The 23,815-nt window shown below is 32.3% G+C and overlaps 2 protein-coding genes across 5 annotated transcripts; one reads left to right on the forward strand and one right to left on the reverse strand.

Annotated features, from left to right (window-relative positions):
- Nucleotides 1-278: 278 nt before the first annotated feature.
- LOC106066522 (protein fem-1 homolog B-like) lies at nt 279-11,990 on the reverse strand. Of its 3 annotated transcripts, none has more exons than XM_056007597.1 (3): nt 11,789-11,990; nt 8,099-8,202; nt 279-7,053 (listed from the first exon to the last, which is right to left on the reverse strand). In XM_056007597.1, the coding sequence occupies exon 3, from the start codon at nt 6,906-6,908 to the stop codon at nt 4,974-4,976; it is 1,935 nt and encodes a 644-aa protein (XP_055863572.1). In that variant the 5' UTR covers nt 6,909-7,053; nt 8,099-8,202; nt 11,789-11,990; the 3' UTR covers nt 279-4,973. The 3 variants fall into 3 exon arrangements, with proteins under 3 accessions (XP_055863572.1, XP_055863571.1, XP_055863570.1); XM_056007596.1 differs by having other exon boundaries at nt 11,748-11,990; XM_056007595.1 differs by lacking the exon at nt 11,789-11,990 and adding an exon at nt 10,354-10,458.
- LOC106056050 (adaptin ear-binding coat-associated protein 1-like) lies at nt 10,980-22,339 on the forward strand. 2 transcript variants are annotated; one of them, XM_056007598.1, is made up of 9 exons: nt 10,980-11,093; nt 11,220-11,411; nt 12,774-12,874; nt 13,754-13,858; nt 16,328-16,409; nt 16,550-16,658; nt 17,578-17,733; nt 18,688-18,812; nt 19,122-22,339. In XM_056007598.1, exons 2-9 carry the CDS (start codon nt 11,320-11,322, stop codon nt 19,171-19,173), a joined length of 822 nt encoding a protein of 273 aa, XP_055863573.1. In that variant the 5' UTR covers nt 10,980-11,093; nt 11,220-11,319; the 3' UTR covers nt 19,174-22,339. The 2 variants fall into 2 exon arrangements, with proteins under 2 accessions (XP_055863573.1, XP_055863574.1); XM_056007599.1 differs by having other exon boundaries at nt 11,029-11,411.
- The last annotated feature ends 1,476 nt before the right edge of the window (nt 22,340-23,815 follow it).

The following is a 23,815-nucleotide window of genomic DNA, read 5'->3' on the forward strand; positions in this document are numbered from 1 at the left end:
ACTGAGAAAGCTAAAAGCATGAAATTGAGCCAAACAGAAACAATTGATAAAAATATTTGTAATCGCAAAGATTTATTATTGTTAGTCTAGATCTATTACAAATTTAATTACATGACTGGATCCAAACTAATTATACTTAAGCTTTATTTTTAAGAAAAAGTATTTTTTTTTTAAATTAAAAGTTGTAGTTTATACATTGATTCTCTATAAACATGAAGAGAAAACAAATGTTGAACGAACATCTAAATTTATAGGTATAGAAACACAAGAACTTTTACAATAAATTGTAGTCTTTATTGACCCTTTCAAGAGACAAAAGTTGTGTGTAACATGCCAAAAAAAAAAAAAAAAAAAAAAAAACACCCTGCAATGCTGTAAGCTATATCACAATTCATATACAGCAGAGCTGGGAAAAATGATCTATAAAATCTAATTCATCAACCAAGCCATCAAATAAGATGGAACGACTAGCACATCCAGGGCAAGCATGTCAATGAAACAGTTCAGTGTAAAATGACTGATGGCAATGGCATTGTATGCATTAATTCAAAGTAGTTATTTTTAGATACACTACTATGAATTACAAGAGAATTGGAACATTGTCTGCAGCCTCCATCATTTATTGAAAGGTTGTTAGAAGGCAGTGTTTGCACAAAGTCTGCAGCCTCCATCATTTATTTAAAGGTTGTTAGAAGGCAGTGTTTGCACATATACCTACCGCTTGGTCTTCACTATTAGAAGGCAGTGTCTGTCTCTAAGCACACTATTTAAGTACCATACATAAGGTCTGTTGAAAAAACAATGTACAAATAGTGATGCAACCATTTTTTGTAGCTGTTCCTGTAGGGTTTTTGTGGGACTACTTAAAGTACCATTTCATTTTTTTCAACAATCTCCATATAGATAAAACAACTCTATTTTTTAAATGAAGTAAGAAGATTATAAGCACATAAAACCTTTTTTTAAAACAAAATACATAGACTGTTTGCTTTTTTCTCTCTCTTAAACACTATGTTACAGAAAATTTTAATCAGGTGTGAATGTGCATAAGAAAAAGTGAGTATGAATACCCCCCATGGGGTCAACTCAAAGTAGTGTGGCTTTATCTTTTTTTTTTTTTAAATGCATTTCATATTTGATCCATGCAAAATAAATCTTTGGTACTTGATTAAATTTTTAGAAAACCAAAACAAATAGATATTAAAGATGGTACACTTAACTAAACTAGAGGCATTATTATAAACTATATATCACATGATATTAAAGCAAATAAAACAAAATATGGCAGAGTGTATTATTAAAATCTACTTGTAACATTAAATTAACACACATAAGTGTTTTAAAATAATTTGAGGAAATAATGATTGCAGTTGAATGTTCTGCAGAATAATTTTCATAGCCCTAAAAAAATAACCAATTTAATCCAATTTTCAACAAAACCAATCATCAATTAATCACTCATATTTAGTTTTCAATTTAAAAATATAATACTACTGCATTACACAAAAATAGCCACAGAAACAATTGCCTGAGAGGGAGAAACGATGTCTAAATTATACAATTATAATAATTAGGTTAAATGATCATTACTTTAAAGTAAAAAAAACAACTAAACTACTAAAAGAATTTTAAAATCTCAACAGTCATTCCCTATTGTTGAGTTTAAAGCTTTGCATGTTTTTTTTAAGTCTTTGAATCATACAGAAAAAACAACAGCAGCTCAGTCATACTAATCACTAAGACTAAAACTACTAATTCATCCACAAACATGATAGGCCTGCACATAAAGGCACAAAGCATGTTTATAAAGTGTACATATAACGTCATTGTAAAATGGGAAGCCAGTAAAATGATGGGTTACAATGCTACTCAAACTAATGAGGTTAAATGTTGATAAATACTGACTTTGTGGCTTATTTGTAACTCAATATAAAACCTGAAGAATTAAATAGTGACAAGATATGGCAAGCTTAGCTTTCAAATGATATATTGGCCCAGATAAAATGGAAAATCCCTCCTAAGGCTGTTTCAGTCCTACTTTATAAACACATGGAGTTTAATCTACCTGGAATGCAAAGTCAATTACACACACACACAAGTGAATATTTCAAAAACAATAGAAATAAATTCAACTGAGTGAAAGTAATATGATGCCAACCTAACACAGATTCACTCATTCACTCCACTTATGGTCTACATGTATCTAAAAATATCTTAGAGCTAAGAGATTGGAATCCCCCCCCCCCCCAAAAAAAAAAAAGTCATTGTGGACATTAAAATGTAATAGAAGAGATGTGTATATTCAATGAAAGGCACCATTTTCCATAAGCAATGGGCCTAATTAAACAAACAAAAAATCAGATTTGAAAAGAAGTTCCAATGGACCATATAGACTAGTGAAGAATAAACATTCAATATTGTGGTACAACTGTTGTAAATAGAAGGATAGAAGCTATGATTTTGTGAGCGCATTGAATATTCCAAAGACATGTTGCTTATTAGATAATCAATGCCATGATTTTATTTCAAGTTTATCTTTGACTGACTTGTGACAATTCCCCAGTAAACGTACTAAGTGAACGTATGCAGTAGATTTATTGATTATGTTTATAGTGAGTACAATAACAAGAAAGCTTTTCTAAATCTAAATAAAGTTTCTTAACAAATATTTCTGCCATTGATGCAACAAAAAGGGGAAATGCAGAAAAAGTAAAAAACGAAATGACGATTCTTGATTTAAAACAAAAATAGCTGTCTAGCTCAGCTGTCCAACAAATCCTATGATTCCCATTCAAGGAACTACACACAAAACTTTGTAACCATGAAGCTAGATTTGGGATGATAATTTACATTGGGGGTATTTTAGAAATGTGACTGAATGCAAAGTTGTATTGACCTCCTTGACAGAATACTGAGGTTGGTCACACATAACTCTGCATATCAATCACAAGCTCTGAATCACAGAAAAACAGGCCAAAATGTTTCATTTCATAAATGTTAAAGATAGTGTAATCACAATATTAACAATCCCTAAACATAACTGCTCAACAGAACTCCTCAGAAAACAAAGAGAAATATTTTGTTTTAACACAAGTTCTTGCTACTAATTCTTTTCTTAAATCCATATTTTAGCATAAGAAAATATGGACAGTATCTATACTACAGATATGACTGCTGAAACCATCATAGTTTAGCATTAAGAAAATATGGACAATATCTATACTGCAGATATTACTCTGTTGAAACCTTCTCCTAATTTGTCACAAGTTATTAGTACTTGCTTTGGGAATCTATGGAAAAAGTGTATTATACTAAACTATGATAGGTATAAATGGCAAATATCTTCAATGAGATTCTCTCTGTTCCTGTAGGAACACAATTGGAATGATATAGAGCAGCAATGAAATAAATAAATAATGTTTTTGTATTGTTAAGAGTTCACAATAGATCACAATAAGCTTCTAGTGAAATAAATACATATAATTCAAATGAAGAAATGCAGTCAGAGACAGTGGGAATAGCTGGTAAGTACCATTTCACAATTGTTTCAATTCCAGTAATAGATTTGATTATCCTAGCTCTAGCTAGGTGAACCCACAGCACAACATCTTACATTCAAATCTTTACACACACACAAAATGCATGTGTACAAAGTTTTATCATATTTACTTTCACTTGCTAACAATAAATTAACAAGAAGTACCGTATCTTTAAACATTTGCATAGTAAACAACTAAAAGGTGATACAATAAAGGAAATCACATGACAATAACATCGGATCAAATGTACAAGTGTAATACCAATGCTGGCATGAACTGAATACTAGCTCTCTTTGAATCCAATAGTCACAGCCCAAGAAATAGCTACTGAAATGCAATGAACTTCCTGGAGGTTAATAAATTAGATTTCAAACAAGTTACAAATCAATGTCATTAACCATAGAAACAGCTCATGAGATAAAATCAAATCAAAAGTTAATAAAAGCAGCAATTACAATGAGATGTACAAAAAATACAGAAAAACACCTATAATTCCTTTAATCCATTCGAATCATAAAAAAGTGTTTTTTTTTTAAAGTTCAATGGATCTCTTAGTCATGTTAAAACAAGAAGTTAGGATACTTTGGACAAATTATTCAGATTAAAATTACGTATCTATGTTTTGTTTACCTGTAATAATTGTGTTCAATAGGGAAGAAAAGCTTTAAGTACAAATTACAAATACGTAAAAAAAAAAAAGTGCATTCTATTATTATGTAGAAGGAAAATATGCTTAAAAGAAAAACTAACTACTTCACTGTGTATGATAACATCTACTACATGTTTGGGAACTAAACATAAAAACTAAAGCGCATTTTACAGCTCCATGAGAAAACATTGGTTAAATTGACACATTTAAAGCTTAGAAAATATTCATTTGTTCAACATGAAAAATTGTTTTGATCAGAAGCCTGGGTATGGTCTAAAGTAAACCGCAAAAAGAAGCATGGGTGGGGTCTAAAGTAAACCCCAATAAAAATGTTTCACATGTAACAAAATTTGTATTAAAGCTCACTTTACATCAAAAGACATTTTTTTTAAGGGAATGTGAGATGAGAGATTTTCCCCATCCCCCCTTCCCTTAGCTTTGAAGCACATTAAGAGCAGTCCATAAGCAACACTGAGTGTAACCAAAGATGCCTGGTTGTAGGCTTTTTTTTTTCTTTTCTTACTAAAAATAAAACAAAATAAATACTGAAAATTGTGAGAAAAATCTCTCAGTTGTTGAAAATAGAATACTGATATAGAAGAAATTTCTGTTAACATTTCTGTCATATGTCTTTCAGGTTGAACTGTTCTAATGTTCATGTTTAAGTAATTATTGACAAAGAACTGTCATATTTATAATTAACACCAAAACCCAACTTCTAAACATCAAAGACAGACAATCAAAATTAGTCATTAAAAAAAACCAGACTGAATCAGTTTAATGAATTAATGAATATCAACAAATGATTCAAGGCATCCAGGTACACAAGATTTATAGGGAATCCTATATTTTCTAATACATCTAGAAGCTAAACATTTCAAACTAATATTGCTGTGGTAACTTAGGGTGTGAAATGTTTGACCAGTGGCAATCATGAAAGGTGTCTGGCTTTTGTTATTGGCAATGTCACAATGGGCACCTCTGAGAAGCAGCTCTTGAACAATCTCCTGGCGCAAGCCCTCCAGGGTGTCTGTCAGCTTGGCATTGGTGATAACGTGGAGAGGAGAATTCCTGGCACTATCCAGCGCATCTATGTCTGCCCCACAAGTCAGAAACATGGACATTAAAGTTTTATCTGGGAACACGACAATGGTGTTGACATGGAAGTCATCTACACATATGCCTGGGTCCAACACAATGTGCAGGGGGGAGTAGCCATTTTTGAGACAGGGTTTCAATTTAAGGAAAAAATACACTATACGGTGCAAATCTTTATTTTCTTTGTCGCTGCTCACAACCCTGTTTGCAATGGTGATGAGATAAATCATAGACAAAATGTTGGACTGGTACATTTCTAATGCAGTGGACTTGAACTCACCAGCTGGTTCTGTTGGGGATGACTTCAGAAACTGTTCCAGCTCTTGAAGACCGTGTTGCAGGACTGGCTTCACATCAGCATAAGCCAGCTCTGCTTTCAGTGTGACCATCTGTGAAAACACCTGAGAAAATCGCAATAAATCTTTGTTGATGGATCTACTGTTTGACTGCCTTAAGACCATTGCATGCATCCACAGTGATATACAACGATCAAATCTACCATGATCAGCAAACACGGCACCTCTGAATATCACAGGATGAGGTATTTCTGGGTTGTTTTGGCCTAGAATTCTCTCGCGTATAGTCAAAGCTTCCATGTGTAATGCATCACGATTTCCTCGAATTCCTTCCAGATCTTTCATTGTTTTACATTCAACATGATTACCATACGCAGGCACTGTTGGGTAAAACTGTTTCGGTATGGTCTCATACCTTCCAGCAGCCACATGGGGATTTCTGTTATCAACCATTCTTAGAGCCATTGCTTCTTTTAAATATTCATAAGTTTTATGAAGGTCGTACGTCTCTTTATCATTAGCAAATGAGGAGCCAAGAAGTTCTAGAGCCTCAATTTTCATGAGTCTAGAACATTCTGGCTGTTTGAGAAAGTAGTGAACTATTTCTTCTTTCCCACATTCAGCAGCAACCATAAGAGGGGTCATCCCTAGATCATTTTTAAGCATGGAGGCCCCAAAGTGTATAAGTTCTTTGACGACTTCAAGGTGTCCGCATTCAGCAGCAAAATGAATGGATGTTGCTCCACAGTGTGCTTTCAGATCTGGGTCAGCCCCCTTCTCCAGCAAATGTCGGACAACCTTGGTATGTCCTTTATAACAGGAAATCATCAAACAGGTGTTATCGTATTTGTTGGGTATGGTCAAATCAGCACCATGTTCTACAAGGTACTTTACTATATCTAAACGGCCATCAAAACATGCAGCTCTCAAAGGAGTGGAATTAGTTGCTGTAGCATTGTTCACATTAGCTCCATGCTTGATCAAAAGCTCGACTATGTCAAGGTGCCCAGCGCCCGATGCACACCAAAGAGCTGTGGCTTCCTGAATAACATATCCATCAAACCGAACAGTGGAGCGCTGCTCTATATCTACATCAAAATTGGTCAGCAGCACCTGGACTACCTTGGTCTCTCCAAGCTTTGCTGCAATGACAAGTGGAGTAGTCTTCTGACCATCACATTCTGTTTGGTGATCCAAAATTTCCTTCACCACTGGCTTGTCCATGTTCCAAAGCAGAGCAAAAATGCTGATGGCCATGCCCTCTCTAGCAGCAGAATGAACTTTTTCTTTAAGCAGTTCAATTTCCTGTGGTGTTAATCCTGACATGATGATGATATTTGACTTGTAATTTTTTAAAAATTATTTTTAAACTCACGCTGTACTGTCAAGCAACATATTAATATTTACACTTAGCAGCAATCATTTTTAAAACTTGGAAGTCAAAAGGAAGACTGAATATGAACTAATGAATCTGTAAGAAGAAAAAAAACAAAGAAAAGTGACTGAAGCATTTCAATATTTAGATGAAGAAAACCAAAACTAAGCTTTTATCAAGGAATCAGTTCAATTTTAAACAGGTCAAGCCAAATTTGTTCTACAATCAAAAAAGTCTGTCCACTATGTTTGCAATTTTTAGAGCCTTTGATAACGTATTTTTAATTTGTAAAACAAAGTAACACAGATACTCAGACAGAACTATTGTTTGTTTGTTTTTAATCTAGAATAAAACTGGAAAAAATATTCTATAAAATTATTTCATCTTTAACAAATGTAGAACACTTAATTTTTTTTTTATTTCTAATGATTGTTGATAATAATTTTGTTTCAAATCATTTTCTCAAGAAATATTTGTTCTGAATCTCTGGCTTGGTCAAGCTGCAGTTGAATACAAACTAATTTCCTATCTTACTTCATGCTCTGTGTTCAGAAGCTCATCTAGGTTGAAACATTACAGTCAGTCAGATTGTTTAAAAGGGGGATAACATGCCTTTCCAGTCAGTCAGATTCTTTAAAGGGGGATAACATGCCTTTCCAGTCATTCAAATTCTTTAAAGGGGGATAACATGCCTTTCCAGTCAGTCAGATACTTTAAAAGGGGATAACATGCCTTTCCAGTCAGTCAGATTCTTTAAAGGGGGATAACATGCCTTTCCAGTCAAATTCTTTAAAGGGGAAATCATGCCTTTCCAGTCAATCAGATTCTTTAAAGGGGAATAACATGCATTTACAGTAAGTCAGAAACTTTAAAGGGCTGAGTGATAAAGCGCTTGGCTCTTGGGTTCAAATCTCTGTAAAGGCAGGAATTTTGAATTTCAGAATGCCCCTGAGTTGACCCAAATCTAATGGATACCTTACATTAGTTGAAGAAAGTAAAGTGGGTTGGCTGTTGTACTGGCCACATAACACCCTTGTTAACTGTTGGCCTAAAAAACAGATAGATAACTTTTACATCATCTGCCTTCAGATCACAAGGTCTGTAGGGGGGAACTACTTTTTACTAGATCGAAAATACTCACTTCATTAACCCATGTCTGAATGCACATTGCACATTCCTTTCAATCAAGTCATGACATCAGTAGTTTTGAGAGAAGATACCTGGATCCAGTGCTCCAGCAACCATCTTAAAAGAATAAAGTAGGATTGATCAAATGTTTAACTAAAGTCAATCATTTTTTTTTACTGTTAAGGCCTACAGATGCTACCGAGACTACTTGATTCTCAATTTTAAAAAAATTTTTAAAAATTGAACATCCTCTTAATTGGACCTCTAAACCATATATAAGCATTATATTTGTTGTGTTCATTTTTTATGGATGAATTCTTAAAGTACATTGCTTAAAGAAGTTAATACTAAATAATAGATATCATGATAACTACATCTAGAGTCTAGATCAATATCTACTAATAATCTTGAATTTAGATATAAAATCTAGATTTATCTAGAATCTAGGTCTAGATCTAGTCATATCTTCATCATCATCACTCCTTTGAGTTCCTCATGGAACATTGGGCCTCGACAACAACGCGCCACTATCCACAGTCTCTTTCTTATTTTATTTTTATGGTTTACCAGCTCTTCCCAGTTCCTCTGCTTCTTCAAGTACACTGCGTCGCCATGTTCTTTTTGGTCTTCCTCTGTATCTTGTTCCCTGGGGGTTCCACTCTAGGACCTGTCTAGCTCTGTTGCTGGTATCTTTTCTAAGGGTGTGACCAATCCATCTCCACTTCCTCTCTAAGATCTGCACTTCTATATTTTTCTGTCCACTCATCTCCCACAGTTTGATGTTTTCTACTTTGTCATACCAGTGTATTTTTAGAATATTTACTTTGTCATACCAGTGTATTTTTAGAATATTTCTCAGGCATCTAGGGCCACTACAGTGAAACAGTCAACAGTGGGTTACAGCCTAACTAGGCTAACTCTAGATTTAAGACTGGGACTGGACTTCTTGGTCGCTTGGAGTAACATACTTTTAACACACAGAGACATGACACTTAGACAGTCAGTCTCACACGAGATTATGATTAGTCACACTGACACTCATTTGGAATAATGATCTAGACTAGATCTACATTATTTTAGATATAGATCTAGTATATAATACAATTATAGATCTACATCTACATCTTACACTGACTAAAGCACTTGACTGCACATCTAGCGATTCTAGGCCTAGGCGCCCTAGTTCCTACCTAGTCTAGTTAGTGTACTACTGTACTACTATCATTTACTATGTAGATCTATATAGTAGATCTAACTAAGTACATGACTAGTTTAAGTAGGTCTACCGACACTACCATGTACCGCCTAGGACTAGAATCTAGGAGTAGGATTTGAGTACTAGGAATAGGATGATAATATTTAATATTTATAACTAGAGTTAACTAGAGTCTAGAATCTAAATCTAGTCAATCTAGAATCTAGACTAGAATAATAACTAGATTCTAGATCTAGAGGTAAAGTATGTCATACTATTATAGTATTAGGTATGTCATGCTCATAGTGATACAGACTGATAGCCATACTCATGTAAACTATATCTACATAGTGATAGTCACAATTTGATTACTTTGAACATAGACATAGGTCATGATAGGATGATAGGCCTCATAAGATTTGATAGGATCATAGTATATATATATATATATACTATATAGTATATTATATACTATATAGTGAATATACTCACTGTGGCCGCCGCTATGTTGCCTATATAGATCTAGTATATTAATATAATTCATTATTCACTGAATTTATTGAATTAATGAATACTAGTTTACTATCTAGTTAACTAGTGACAAGTACTGAAGTAGACTCTAGATCTAGTTATCTAGAGTGACACTGACACTACTAAACTACTAACTAGACTAGTCGTGACTACGACAACAGACTAGGTCACTAGACTACTACTACTACTAGGCTCTAGACTGACTAGACTCATACCACTAATTTGACTAATACCAGTCATACTAGTCATAGTAAGTCATACTTAGATACTACTTATTTATTACTTAACTCACTTAACTGTACTAGTCTAGTGACTCTAGTCTAGATCTACTGATCTATTTTACTAGAGTGACTAGTCTAAGATAAGTCTACAGTCTACTCTAGTCTAGACTCTAGTCAGTCTAGCTAGTCTATTATAGTATTAATTTATTTTATTTATTATTAAAAAAAGTAGACTCTTAACTTAATAACTAGTTTTAACTAGTATGATTAATGATACTAGGAATAATTATAATAATAATAGTAGATATCTAGATTATTTACTTTTTGAATTTTTCTTTGAATTATCAGATTAGATTAGTACGTTTATTTCGTTAGAGACTTAGACTCTAGACTAGATCCAGAATCTAGAGTAGACTCTAGATCTAGATATAGTTCTTATCCTAGAATAGACATCTCTGTTGACATTAGTTTAAGTAACTGCGCCTGCGTAACTAATTCAACTTATTGCCAACTATTTTTATTGAATATGTTTGAGAAAAGAATAACGAACCAAACTCTTCATTTAAGATTTCAATAGATGTAGATCTATTTTCTGATCATGTAGATCTAGTTGTATATAGATCTAGATCTTAAAACGGCATGGCGTAGCCAGAATCTTTTTTTTTGGGGGGGGGGGGGGGATTTTATCCGTTTTTTTAACATATACACACATGCATAATATTTTACATACATGGTCATTGGTTAATATTATTAATAATGCATAACTAGATTGACACATAAAATGCGTAGGACGTAATTATCTCCTTTTTTGAAGTATCTATCTTATTTTATTTATATATTATTTAAGTGGTTCTCTCTCTCTCTTTTTCTTTCTACAAGTTATAAGAATTAGGACAAAGTAAATAGGCCTAAATAGGATCTAAACAGCATAAGTTGGCAACAAAAAGTGAAACCTCCCTTCACTCAAATGATAGTTCAATTTCCGACGAAAAACGCAAATTATTATAAAGTTTAGCCAACACAAATGCCGTGTTAACAATACACCTTCAAATATTCTGAATGTAATTTATTAACGTTCTTTTCCCCCTTTCTTTACAGGACATTTGATACTTGATAGATTTAGCAGAATTAAAATATAACAACGTTGTCGATTCATTTATTAATATTTTTATTTTATCATTGTTTAGACTAGTCTAGCCTCTGTCACACTGTCGACTGTGCTGTCACTGTGACTGTGACTATCAGTGTGTGGTCACCGTGACTGTTTCCAAAGTGGTTTTCATTATAATGGCAGACACCGCCTACGAGAGAATCTTGTGTGTTAAAAATGATGTACAAGTGTATAGGATACCACCAAGACCATCTAACAGAGGATACAGGTGACTATATTACTATATAATAGATTATATATATATATATTATATTATAATTATCTCTCTCTCTCTCTCTCTCTCTCTCTCTCTCTCTCTCTCTATATATATATATATATATATATATATATATATATATATATTAATTATATATGATATAACTGAATTAATTGTAAAATATACAACTGTGCTACACAATGGTTGAATTAGTTGGTTTATTTTGCCCAAAAACATTTTTTCATCCTTCAATTATAAAAAGACCTGCATTACAGCCCTTTCCCACTCCTAGCACAAAAATATAACACATTTTATGGCCCTCAAATTCTATCTCAATAGACTACTCACAATTTATATGTATGTGTATTCCTTTAATGAAACTCCCTTACCCCCATTTGTGGGTCAAGTCAGTCCATTGGTTGATTGGTCTGATTTTGATTTTTGGAACACAGCACATTTTAGGCCATGTCATGCCCTTAATTTTTCAGGGATTCTTTTCTCTACAGACAAGATTTTAAAAGCTACTATACAATTTACAATTTAAGTATTAAAATAAGCTTATTTAAAAGTCAAGTTTTAAAATTTAAGTTATTAAAAATCTATTGTAAATATTTGTATATTATATATAAATTTACACTTAGATAGAATATCATATAATAAATGGCCAACATATTCTTTTTGATTTTAAACCAATTGTTATTAGAGGTATAGTAAAACTATCTCAGGCTCAGGCCAATATTTCTGTAGAATTCAGGACTCAAAGCAGCTACCTTTCAGATTGGCAGATGAGGGCTTTAAGACTACCATTTCATATCCACTTAACACCTAGACCTAGTCCTTATTTCAAAGACAAAAAAATTATTTTTATAATAATAATTTTAAAAAATCTATTTTTCTAAGTGACTTTGAGTATAAAAATAAAAAAAAATATATATGTTAGCAAAATAAACTTGTAGGACAGAAAATCTTAAATTAACTAATACATTCCAACCTCTAGACCAAGTTTTACGTTTCTAGTCCCATATTCAAGTGTGATCCTGAGCTGACTTACAATATAAATAAAGTAGCTAAAATTGAACTATACATCTTGTATGGCTTCTAAGACAGTACGACTTAGGTCACAAAATAATGTTTTAAATGTTTCCAATGTTCCTTCAGATTCTGAAGGTAATTACATCTGCTCCCAAACCTCCTGCAATGAGGGATGGCAGAGGGCAGGGTTTGAACTCTGGACCTTCGTGACCACCGCACATCAGTCCAGAGCGTATACCACACAACCAGGCATCCATCTACTGTTTGATAATACTTTAAATATTTTAAAAAAATCAGTAAAGTAATACTGAATACTTATCATTCCATTTCTTCATTTTAAAGAGCAGATGAGTGGAAATTGGAATGTCCAGACTGGACAGGACGTTTACGTGTGGTATCAAAAGGCAAAGAACTTATAATAAAATTGGAAGATAAAAACAGTGGTATGTAGTTTTTTAGCAAAGCATTTTTTGTTTCAAAGCTATGCGTTTCACTGAGCAATTGATACATTATTTTTTTTTTTAATTATTTTAACCCATATCTTTTTTTCCCCATGAATATTTTTTTTGCTTATAATTTATACACTTTTGGAACATTAAAAACAAATCATAAATTGTAGTCAAACTAAATTTCAACATTGTTTGGACCAATGAAAATGATTTATCTTATCTCAAAATAAATTAAATATCACACTACCTGTGTGACACTGTTTAGTGTTATGTAGCTTTAATATGAAGTGTGTGTGTGGAAAGTAAGGGGAGGAAATAAGGACTTATACTAGTATTTATTTAAACTCTTAATCTCCGTAATTATTTACCACATTCGGACAGAATTGTTCATTTTTCACATTTGTACATTCATTAAAATTCAATAACATTTTTATTTGTAATCAGAAAACGTTTTACTTTTGGTATAGAATTTTAGGAAGATGCATGCTCTTTCTATATAGAATACAAGTTTATAAAGCCAAAAATTAATTAATGGGGTCAAATCAACAATACTATCATTAATTAGGAGAGGAAGAATTTTAATATGTTTAAATGTATCTACAAATATGGGATTAAATTTTGTAATACTATTAGACCAGTATTTTTTTTTACTATTGTTTGTAGTCTCAAAGGTTTGAAAATCGCTAGCCGTTTGCTCTTGTTTTGTGAATTATCTATATTTTTACATTATGAAATAAATGTGATGTTTAAATATTTATTACTTACATTTATGTTTAATTATCCATTTTATCTGTTTTCATCTTACCATTATCAATACCATTTTGGTTTCTTTACTTACACAAATTTGATAAATGAGCCGTTTTATTGTTGTAGGTGAACTCTTTGCACAGTGTCCCGTTGATGCATACCCAGGTATAGCCGTTGAGTCTGTGATGGACTCAAGCAGATATTTTGTCTTAAGAATCAAAGATGAAAGTGGTGAGTATTTGAGTAACATTAGCAGCTATGTTGGTTTTTTTTTTTTCCTGCGCTTGATGATTTGTCTGTGTTTTATGGTATGATTTGCACTATTATTTTCAGAGTTGAAAAATGAGCATGTTTATTTAGGCTTCTGTGTTTAAGCCTATTTCATAGCTACCAAGTTTTTTTATGTTATGACAGTTATAATTTATGCCTATTACCTAGCTCTTATTTTAAAGTTGAGAAAGTAGTCTGTTTAATGAGTCATTTTTTTGAGAGATATAGTTCTTCCCCTTAGACAAGCTTTGTTTTTTAAACAATGACCTCCCTTTTATTTTTTTATTTATTTGGTAAAAGAAAAAAAATCTTTCATATTGCTAAATAAAAGGTTCTCCAAGACCTTGCGATCTATGGGGCAGATGATGTAAAAGTCATTTATTTCTGTAAAAGTAAAGTATCCCTTTCAGACCTAGCAATCTATAGGGCAGATGATGTTAAGGTCATCTGTTTCTTCAGCCAACAGTTAACAAGCAGGGTGTCATGTGGCCAGCACAACGACTAACCGCCTTTACTTTCCTAATTATTGTCAGGTACTCACTAGAGGTAGGTGTTCTTGGAGGCTAAACTAGCATATTTTTGTATTGGTTTTTCTTGTGGCAGGTTTTATATTGCTTAAGCTTTAGTTCAGCCTTTCCTAAAATGTGGGGGGTGGGTGGGTGTAAAGTCCTGACAAATTGGGATGGGAAAAGCCAGCCAATTTAATTTTCTGGGAGCAAAAAAAATATTTAATTTTTATTGTAATTATCAATCCATGTGTAAATAGTAACACTGCAAATAAACTGATTTGTTCAGTTTTACGTAGGTACTTTGCATATTAACAGCTTCCATACAATTAAATTTAAGAAGTTTGTTTCTATCATATTGTTTGCTCAAAAGCAACATCAGGTCTCACAAGTGTACATCATGTAAAATGATTGTTTATGTAAGTTGTGGTCCAATAGATTTTAAAGAGAAAGGGTGTTTTGTGCGACATCTTTAACTCTATCTATCTGTAATTATTTTCCGCACTCAGAAGGAATTATTAATTTTTCCCATTTGTACTTTACTAGAATGTTAGGGTTAAATTTCAATAACGTTTTTATATAACACAAATCAAAGTTTATGAACCCGAAAATTAAGTTAATTTAATGGGGTCAAATCAATGATGGTATCGTCAATCAGGAGAGAGTTAAAAAGAATGTGGATCAGAAAATACATTGTAATGAGGACAACAAAATTTTAGAAAAGCAAGCAAAGAAAATGTGAACAGTTTCTAATGCAAGGCACCCAAATGTCGAAGAAGATGTCATTTTGAGAATCAAAGTATCATAAGTAGACAGAGCAAAAACTGATGCCTGTTTGATTTTAGCTGCGTTTCTGATAGTTTTTATAAACTTGGTACTAAAATAAGATAAAAGATAAGATAATTTTTATTGATCCAATCTAATGGAAATTCAGTTTGACTACAATTGACAAGCTTAGCGAAACTTCTGTACAAATGGGTATTTTAAAACTAATTGTATCCAAAATCTGAATGCAAATTTGCAAAGAGAGATTTTGAAAGATAGAAAATGTCCCTATTGTAGAAATAGCTTTACGCCAAGCAGCAATAAAACTATCCCTTGGTTGTGGTCCACAAATAAGTGTGGTTGGCTCCTCTCCATTAAGGCTGGAACAGAAAAAATTAAAAACTCCTTTATTCCACTTTCAGTCAGGATGTTTCAAGGTCACTTATTGTCACAGAGAAGTGCATATAAGCCCAATTCATGAAGCGCTGGTTGCGTGTGTATGTTTCCTGTGTGAATGTTGTTCACGTTCCCATCTAAATTTTTATTATTATGGTAGTAATGCCAAAAGGACAATTGTAGTCAAACTAAATTTTGTATTTGTTTGAACCAATAAAATTATCTTATCTTATAAAAAGCAATTGTTTTGTAATTCAAAGTGTCATCAGTGCACAGGCTTAACTATAAAGTAAACATAATTTTGTCATGTGTTTTGTAAGCTCATTTCCTTAATAATAATAATGTTTTAAACCATTTGATTCTTTGAATTAAAGTTTTTAAATTTATTATTGATTTGTTTCTAATTTGATTGTTTGATAGCATTAGCTTCATTCTTTTTGTTGTCAATAAATATTTAAATGACACCACTAATGATGTTATTTTCCATTGTTTAGTATATTTAGATAATTTGAAGAATGAAACAGTTTTTGACACAATAACACAATAACGAATTACCTTTTTTTTTTTTACTTTAACAAGTGCCTAGCTGGTAATGTGCTCTTTATCTAGGTAATTTGCACATTATCTGGGTAATAGGAAAAATGAAAAATTTTCAGCATATTAATGGATTACCCTAGATAATCTGCACAATACCTAGATAATCTTCAAAATAACTGAATAACTAACATATATATTCATTTAAGCATATGAATCTTTTTTTCAGGCAGAAGTGCATTCATAGGAATAGGCTTCCATGACAGAGCAGATTCATTTGATTTGAATGTATCTATTCAAGATCATTTTAAGTGAGTTTTCTCAGCTTTCAATTACATCAGTAATGACAGAAAACATAGGTAGACATTTCTTTTAGAATTGGCTTACGATGATTATCAGTATCATTTTTATAGTGCAGACTTATTATTTGAATATGTATGATCTGTTTTAGGTGGCTGAAGCAGGAGGCAGAGGAAGAAAAAATAGCCCACACATTAGATGCTGGCCCTAAGTTAGATCTTGGATTCAAAGAAGGGCAAACAATTAAACTAAATTTAGGGGTATAGCTGAATTTTTTAAAATTTGATTTTGTGATAATAGATTTAGATTTAGTAATAGAATCTGCATCCTCTGTTTGTGACCCCTCAACTCAAGAAAACATTAAGAAACTGAAACAGACACAAAATAGAGCAGTAAGGTTCAAAACAAACGAATATTCACATTTGACTAGAGTAACACCTTTAGTAAAATCACTAAATTTAGAAAACCTTCGGAAGAGGAGACTCAAAAGTAAAGTAGCAATTATACATAAAACACTGAACCATAATCTTCAAATACAAAATCTAACGAAATACTCTGAAAGACACAAAGATAAAGGCGCATTCCTAATTCCATATGCTACGACAAATAATACAAATGCTCATTCTTCCCTAGTGCTATTAGAGCATGTAATGGGTTGCCTGAGCCAGCCAGGAAAACCAGTGACTTGGCATAATTTAAGTCAATGGTTTACATGCATGACGCGAAGGACGTAATCATCTTCTTTTTTGAAGTAATGTCTGTATTATATAAGATGAGATTGTCAAACATTATGATAACAAGTTGACCAGTATTGAACACGGGAATTCAATAGGTTATATAGGAATGCATTTTTTAATCTGGCAACAGGTCATATGCAGGGTTGTCAATAGAAGCCCTACAACAATGAAATTCTTTAGACTATTCCATTTGCTAGTTTAAGATTGCAAAGAGAGTGAATTTGAAAAGTGGGTGGTGACTTATAAAAGATGTAAATAACACAGCAAACATTTTGCTGCTAGTAAAAAAAAATATTATTATAATTATTATAAATTATAATTATTAATAGTCTAACAGGCGAAAGGCAAAGGTTCCTAAAAATATGCCTAGCTCAATAATATTGTTAAATTTGTTGTTTATTTACTCATTCTGTTCTGTTATATATTTTATTCCTTGCTTCAGACAAAAAAGGGGGATAATGCCAAAGCTCGTAAGCCTGCTACTAGTGCTTCTGGTATAGGTTTGCTGCCGCCTCCACCTGGTGGCTCTAAGTTACCTCCCCCTGTAGCATCATCATTCACAGTGAAACCCCCAGCGCAGCCAAACACATTCCAGCCTGTAAGTTGTTTTTTTTTTTTTTGTAATTATCGCTAAAAAATATCCTGCTAATATTATATTTTAGTTTAGATGTACTGTTTCATTCATCTTAATTGCATTTGTTACTTTTATTTCTACTTTTATTTCTACTTTGTTACAACATTTGGACATTATTATTCTGTGGATCCAATTTAAAGGACTAAACATTCAAGCTTCAAAATTATCACTGTGTGTATTTCAGTTTTTTAACAAATAAGAATGTACCACAAAAAAATTCTCCTTTTCTGTGTTCTAAATTATTATGTTGTAGGGTTCTGATGACTAGACCAATATCTGAGATGAACAGTGCAGTAGTTTCCACATCAGGCAGCTCTCCATTTAGTTTTTCTTCTATAGGGACTTTTTGGGGGCCTATGTCTTGTTTGGGCCTCTTGATGAGAAATCCAGTTCTGTAGGACATAATTGGCATTCTCTGGGACATTCCATAAGGGCTAATTTTACTTGTCCCGATTTTCAGCTCTCATTCTGTTGTGTCCGGTTCTGATGAGAAAAATTAGTTGTTGGCCGTGTAGGGATGGCTTATAATAGACGGCGTCTTTCTTGCAATTTGGATGAGAACTTATTCATTCTCCCACACTTGGCAAGTGTGTCAGCCTTCTCATTTCTTTCTATTTCAATGTATGTTTTCTTGCTTTTGTTGTTGAGCTTTACAAGAGCAGTCACATAGGAAGTATGAGTTTTTCATGCTTTGAAGGACAGCTTTGGAAGGGCTCATAAAAAAAATTACTTTTTTGGATGTTATTTTTATTTTTGTTCCTGTTGGATGCTTAGAATTCTATTAATAGCATTTCAAATTGTTGATAGTTATTATTTTTGTGTGACCTCTTGAAGATCATGTTCTGTCATCATTAGGATAGATATACTTTCAATGTGTTCATATTATTTTCTTGAGCTGATTCAAATGTCTATTTATAGCCACCAACACAAACGCAAGGACTATTGCTAGATCTAGGCTTGTCAGAACCCACTCCCAGTCCACAGAGACCTGTCACTGGCCAGAATCCACCAGATTTGTGGGGAGACTTTGCCAGTGCCCCTGGGTAAGTTTTGGCTGTAGTCTATATTTTATACAATATTTGTTTTCAATGTCTTGCTCCCATTGAAGAGGTTCAATCTCTAGAACATTTAGAAGTCACCTGTGGCCAAAGGATTTCTGGGAATATTTTTTTTCTGTGTAGCCAGCAGCATGACCAAACACCTTTACTTTTCTGAACAGATTTGAAACATATTTTAAGTACACACAATTACCTCTAACTGCATTGCCACCACAATTATAACAATATGTACAATTTATGTACTTATTTTTAAGAGTGTCCCAAATTTCATATTGTCCTTTTTTTTTTCTTCAGATCCCAGTCTAGTTCCTCCAACAGCAGTAGTAGTGATTGGGTTCAGTTTTGATCACATTTGTATATGATTTGTATGTATGTACTTGTTAGTTATCAGCTGCTGTCTCATCCTCAACTTTAGGTAGGGAATAACATCTTTATGGAATTATGTACTTTACTTTGTTAGGAAGTCATTTAACCATAAAGTTTCTATGTATTTCAAACACCATTTTCTTGTGTTGTTAATTAGACTATAGTTATGCGGACAATTGTGCTATTGACGGAAATTGTATACGTATATTTGAATTGTTAAACATTGTGTGGAATTTATTGTTGCTGTTTTTTTGTAGTCTCTATGTTTAGTATGTAGTTGAGATGATTCAACAACCTTTGAATGGTAGCCTATTAGCCACAAATCTATCCAATATTATTCAAATGCTGAATATCTTGAACAAACTATATCAACAAATATGTATACTCATTATAAAGTTGTTTTATTAGAGTGTAGAAGAAAGGGACAAGAACTTTATTTATTAACAGAATACAAGCAAGTGGGTCATATGATAAACAAATTACTTCTTGAAATTTGAAGTTTAAACTAGTAATCGAAATTGTTACTTATAGAATGTGAACATTTTTTTAAACTTTACTGTATGAAAACAAATTTTGACTTGACCTCTTAGTGTCCACTATACCATAATGAACATCTATTTAGTTAAACAATCAAAAGATTGAATACTTGGTTTTTAGTTGCTGAAAACTGAAAACATACTGCCCCCCCCAAAAATGAAAAAAACAAATGACAAGGAATTATTATATCTCTTTAACAAAACATTTGTGTATTTTTTTATTTTTTTTTCTGTCCATTTTATTTTGGCTTCTTACACTTTTATTTCCCTGTCAGACTGCAAGATTATGAAACATAATCCTTTAAGGCATCTTTTCTCAAAGTTTTACTGGTAGTGACCCACCCCTGTTCCCATTGAAACAAAACGTGTATTTGCCCCCTTTAGCAAACTGCTGACCTGGGGAAGTGCTGTTGGCTTTTACAGTGGTGTCCAGGAGGGTTTTTAGAATGTAATAAAAGAGAAAAGAAAATTTAAGACATATAATTTTAACACAATTTTCCTGTTTTATTTTGCATAAATATGTACAAAATCCAAATTTCAGTTTAGTTGGGTTCCTTTTTTTTTCCCGGAAATAGTTTTCCTTAGATAATTTCTAAGTGTTTGCTATACTAAAAAATGCCTTTTTCTTATATTAAGAAGTGTGGATGTCAGAGAAAAAGTAGACAGTAAGAAAAATGAATTGAATAGATGTTCAGTATTGAAGTGTTTTCTTGCAATCAGACTGCGCTATTCATCGCAGTTTAAAAAAAGTCAGTGGTCAACTTGAATTTATTTAAGAAGAATGCAGCACTGGCCAATGGACTACTATTAAGTGAGGGACATTCCAGGAACACAGCGCATGTTGGTCTGTAATATTGTGTTGTCATAAGGTCATCTTCATGTTAAGTCATTTGCCGCAGACTTTTTAAAAATTTCGTTGTCACAAAAGTTGTCAACAAAACGATGTACAACAGTCAGAAGAATTTTGATCTTTCTTACACAAGAAGGTTGAGAAGAATACTTTAACAGAAACATTTTGAAATGTCTTCTGCAAATATTTTTTAGTTGAGATTTTTGCAAATGCCTCAAGAGAAAATGAAATTGGCCTACATTTTAAAATAACTTCAACTTTAAATATTTAATTTATAAACATTGGTAATTATGTCTTTTTTTTTCTTTGTTCATATTCGAACATTGATTGATAACTACAAAATGAAAATACAACTTTTTTTTGCCCCTTGAAATGGTTTTAGAACCACCCCCCCTCCCACGTTAGGATGTTGCTCTTCCCTTAAGAGGATGTCCAGGAGTGGGCCCACAGTTTGACAAACCATACTTTTATATTTATTACCTTTCCTCTTCAAGCCTAAAAATGTTTATAGGAAATATGCTTTGTTTTTTTTATGTTTCCTAAAGGTAAACTTTCATTGGAGTCATACACGAAGGAGTAAAGTGCAATAATCCCTTGTGTAAAGATAAGATGACTATGTTTCATTGCTTCATTAAACATAACCTGTGTTACTTACAAACAAAATAGTACTTCAAATGTATAACTTAATGAATAGACTAATGAAAACCATAATAGATCAGAAGTTGATACTAGAAACTCTCTCTAAACATAATTTCATCCTTAACTTGGTTGTGGTCTAGTAGGATACAGACTAGAGGCTCACACATGTTTGTTTATTTATTTTTTTATGATCAACAAATATGTCGTTTTGTATAAAATGTTAATCTGTAATCTGACTCATTTGTTATTAAAATAATTGTTAACTTGTTTTCTCATGTCCATTGTAGCCTACCATTTTGAACATCGTTGTAATTTTTGTCCTTGTTTGAATCTGTTCCTTTTGTTGAAAGTGATGAAAAAATGTATGTCACATGTGCCATTTCTTTTCCTGTTGTTTCAAGGGTATGCTGGGGTTCCTATATTTACATTACCTTTTTTTTTTGTGTGTGTGGGGCAATGTTTACCTTTTGATTTACTCATTACTTTCGACCTACCATGTGATGTCATTCTTGACTTTTGTGTCACGGTACACAAAAATTCCATTGAGTCAGGGATCACTTTTTGTCCTCAACGTTTTTATTTTTAATTATTTTTTTTTTAATTTGTGTGAAAATTGTTTGATGCTCTGAATAGTTAAACGTGGACAGTCAATGTGCTGTGTTATCTGACAAAATCAGCCTCTTGGTGTACCAAACTGTAAAAATAGTAATTAGGACTAACAGTGGTTAAAACAGGAACATCAAAAAAATGTTGTTTTTTTTAGATAGAAATAAATAGTTTTACTCTAATTGTCGTTTGTTTAATTTCTGCCTTTTCCCCTATTCTAATGGTACAGCCAACCTTGTTAGAAACCCAGGTTAAATAACTAAGATGGTTGTAGCTGATGAATGGCTTTACTTCTGTTGGCTTGACATCTTTTCCCATGGATGAAGGTTGTCTAAAAAAATCACTGTAAGGATGCCATGATGGTCCATGATAAGTTAATGATATAGTCAGCTAAGCACACTTATTTCAGTATCCATCTTGATGGAGCACAGTCTCACAACAAGCTACCAATAACAGTAAATAGTTAGGACTACGACTCATTTGAATGTATGTTTTATGCATCTAGTAAATTGCATGATTGCCTCATAGTATTCTCTTCCATTTGTTTTGTTTCTTTAATTAAAGTAAGTTTAGCTTTTAATGGCATATTAACATAATGGCATAATTACAATGTTATCACTAGTCTGCATTCTTAAAATAAATTTCATCACTACTAGGACAATTCGAGAAACTGTTAAATTATGTGGTAAAGTTAAATTTAATTACTTTGACTTCTAGTTACGTTTCTAGCTCTGTAAATGTTAAGAATGTGGCAGGTTAATGTATTTTTTTTCAATTTGTGATTAAATTCAGTTATATATATGTAATGCTTATTTGAGTCCAAAGATTAATGAGAAGTGCTGTATTTCATGTGGCTATGCAGTCATATATTTTGCCACATCCAGAGCAGATATAACCGTTGTCTGCGGTGGTCATTTTTTTTTTTTAAGTAATACAAGTAATAATAAACAGATATTACCTAGAATATTTTTTGCTTCTAAATAAATACTCAACAATATTCATACAATTTTTTTTAAGGAAAAAAACATTAGTTCACATTTTTTCACATTAAATCTAAAAAGACTTTTAACTCAAGTGGAACTTTATTAAAATATTTCAAAGGAAATCCAGTGTGCTTTGCTGTAATGTTTTAAAAACAGTTAAGCTTTAACTAAACAAAAATTAGAGTAGTGACCACCCACAAATTGTCTAGAACAATTATGAACATCTGTTTGGTGGTTTGTGAGAATCAAATTCAAATGACTGTTTATATAGTCATAATCAGACTCTTTTGCTAATGATCAAGACACAATCTTAATAATCCTTCTTATTTTTATTTTACATCAAGGGCCAGTACTTTTTTTTTTCACAATGCATATTTTTAAAACTACATTTTTTAAATCTTTATAACTCTGCTTTAAATTCTTTGTCTATAATTATTTCACTTTTTAAATGTGTATGTATGTACACACTCATGCCTAAGCAAATATGGACAAATTAGTGAACAGTGAAACCTAGTGATCATTTCCTGGGAACAATCTTTTAAAAAAATTGGCTTAATATCAGCAAAATCAAATTATTCTTGGCCAGGTTATAACCGTTCCACTCAGCCTAGTGACTGCTTCTGTCGGAGTAACTTCACGTCTACTGTTATGAAAAAATAGCTGTATAAAGATATAGCTTACGTTTGTTAAAGAGGATTGTTGATACATTTAGCCACATTTGTTTCAACATTAAATTTCACCTTTATAGATTTTTTTCAGAAAGACATGGCGAAAGATTTTTTTTGCTAATGGTTTTGTGGACTTGACTGATTGATGCTTGGACAAAAACAATTGTCATTTCTGTTAAAGACCATTGAAATATAAAATTATCCAGTTTTTAATTAATAGTTCGATACCTGCTAATAATTCAGTTCAAAATTTTGTCCTTACCAAATAAAATGTCTTGATAATTATGTTCCATGTTGAATAATTCTCATTTAACTTGACTGAAGGTGTATAGTATAGTAT

Source organism: Biomphalaria glabrata, chromosome 13 (assembly GCF_947242115.1).
Source record: "Biomphalaria glabrata chromosome 13, xgBioGlab47.1, whole genome shotgun sequence".
Taxonomy (NCBI): Eukaryota; Metazoa; Mollusca; class Gastropoda; family Planorbidae; genus Biomphalaria; species Biomphalaria glabrata.

Bases quoted from the DNA above. Each gene is read 5' to 3' on its own strand.
- LOC106066522 (XM_056007597.1), bottom strand. From the start codon at position 6,908: ATGTCAGGATTAACACCACAGGAAATTGAACTGCTTAAAGAAAAAGTT.
- LOC106056050 (XM_056007598.1), top strand. From the start codon at position 11,320: ATGGCAGACACCGCCTACGAGAGAATCTTGTGTGTTAAAAATGATGTA. The intron at 12,875-13,753 runs GTATGTAGTTTT...TTATTGTTGTAG, and splicing joins ATTGGAAGATAAAAACAGTG to GTGAACTCTTTGCACAGTGT. The intron at 18,813-19,121 runs GTAAGTTTTGGC...TTTTTTCTTCAG, and splicing joins GACTTTGCCAGTGCCCCTGG to ATCCCAGTCTAGTTCCTCCA.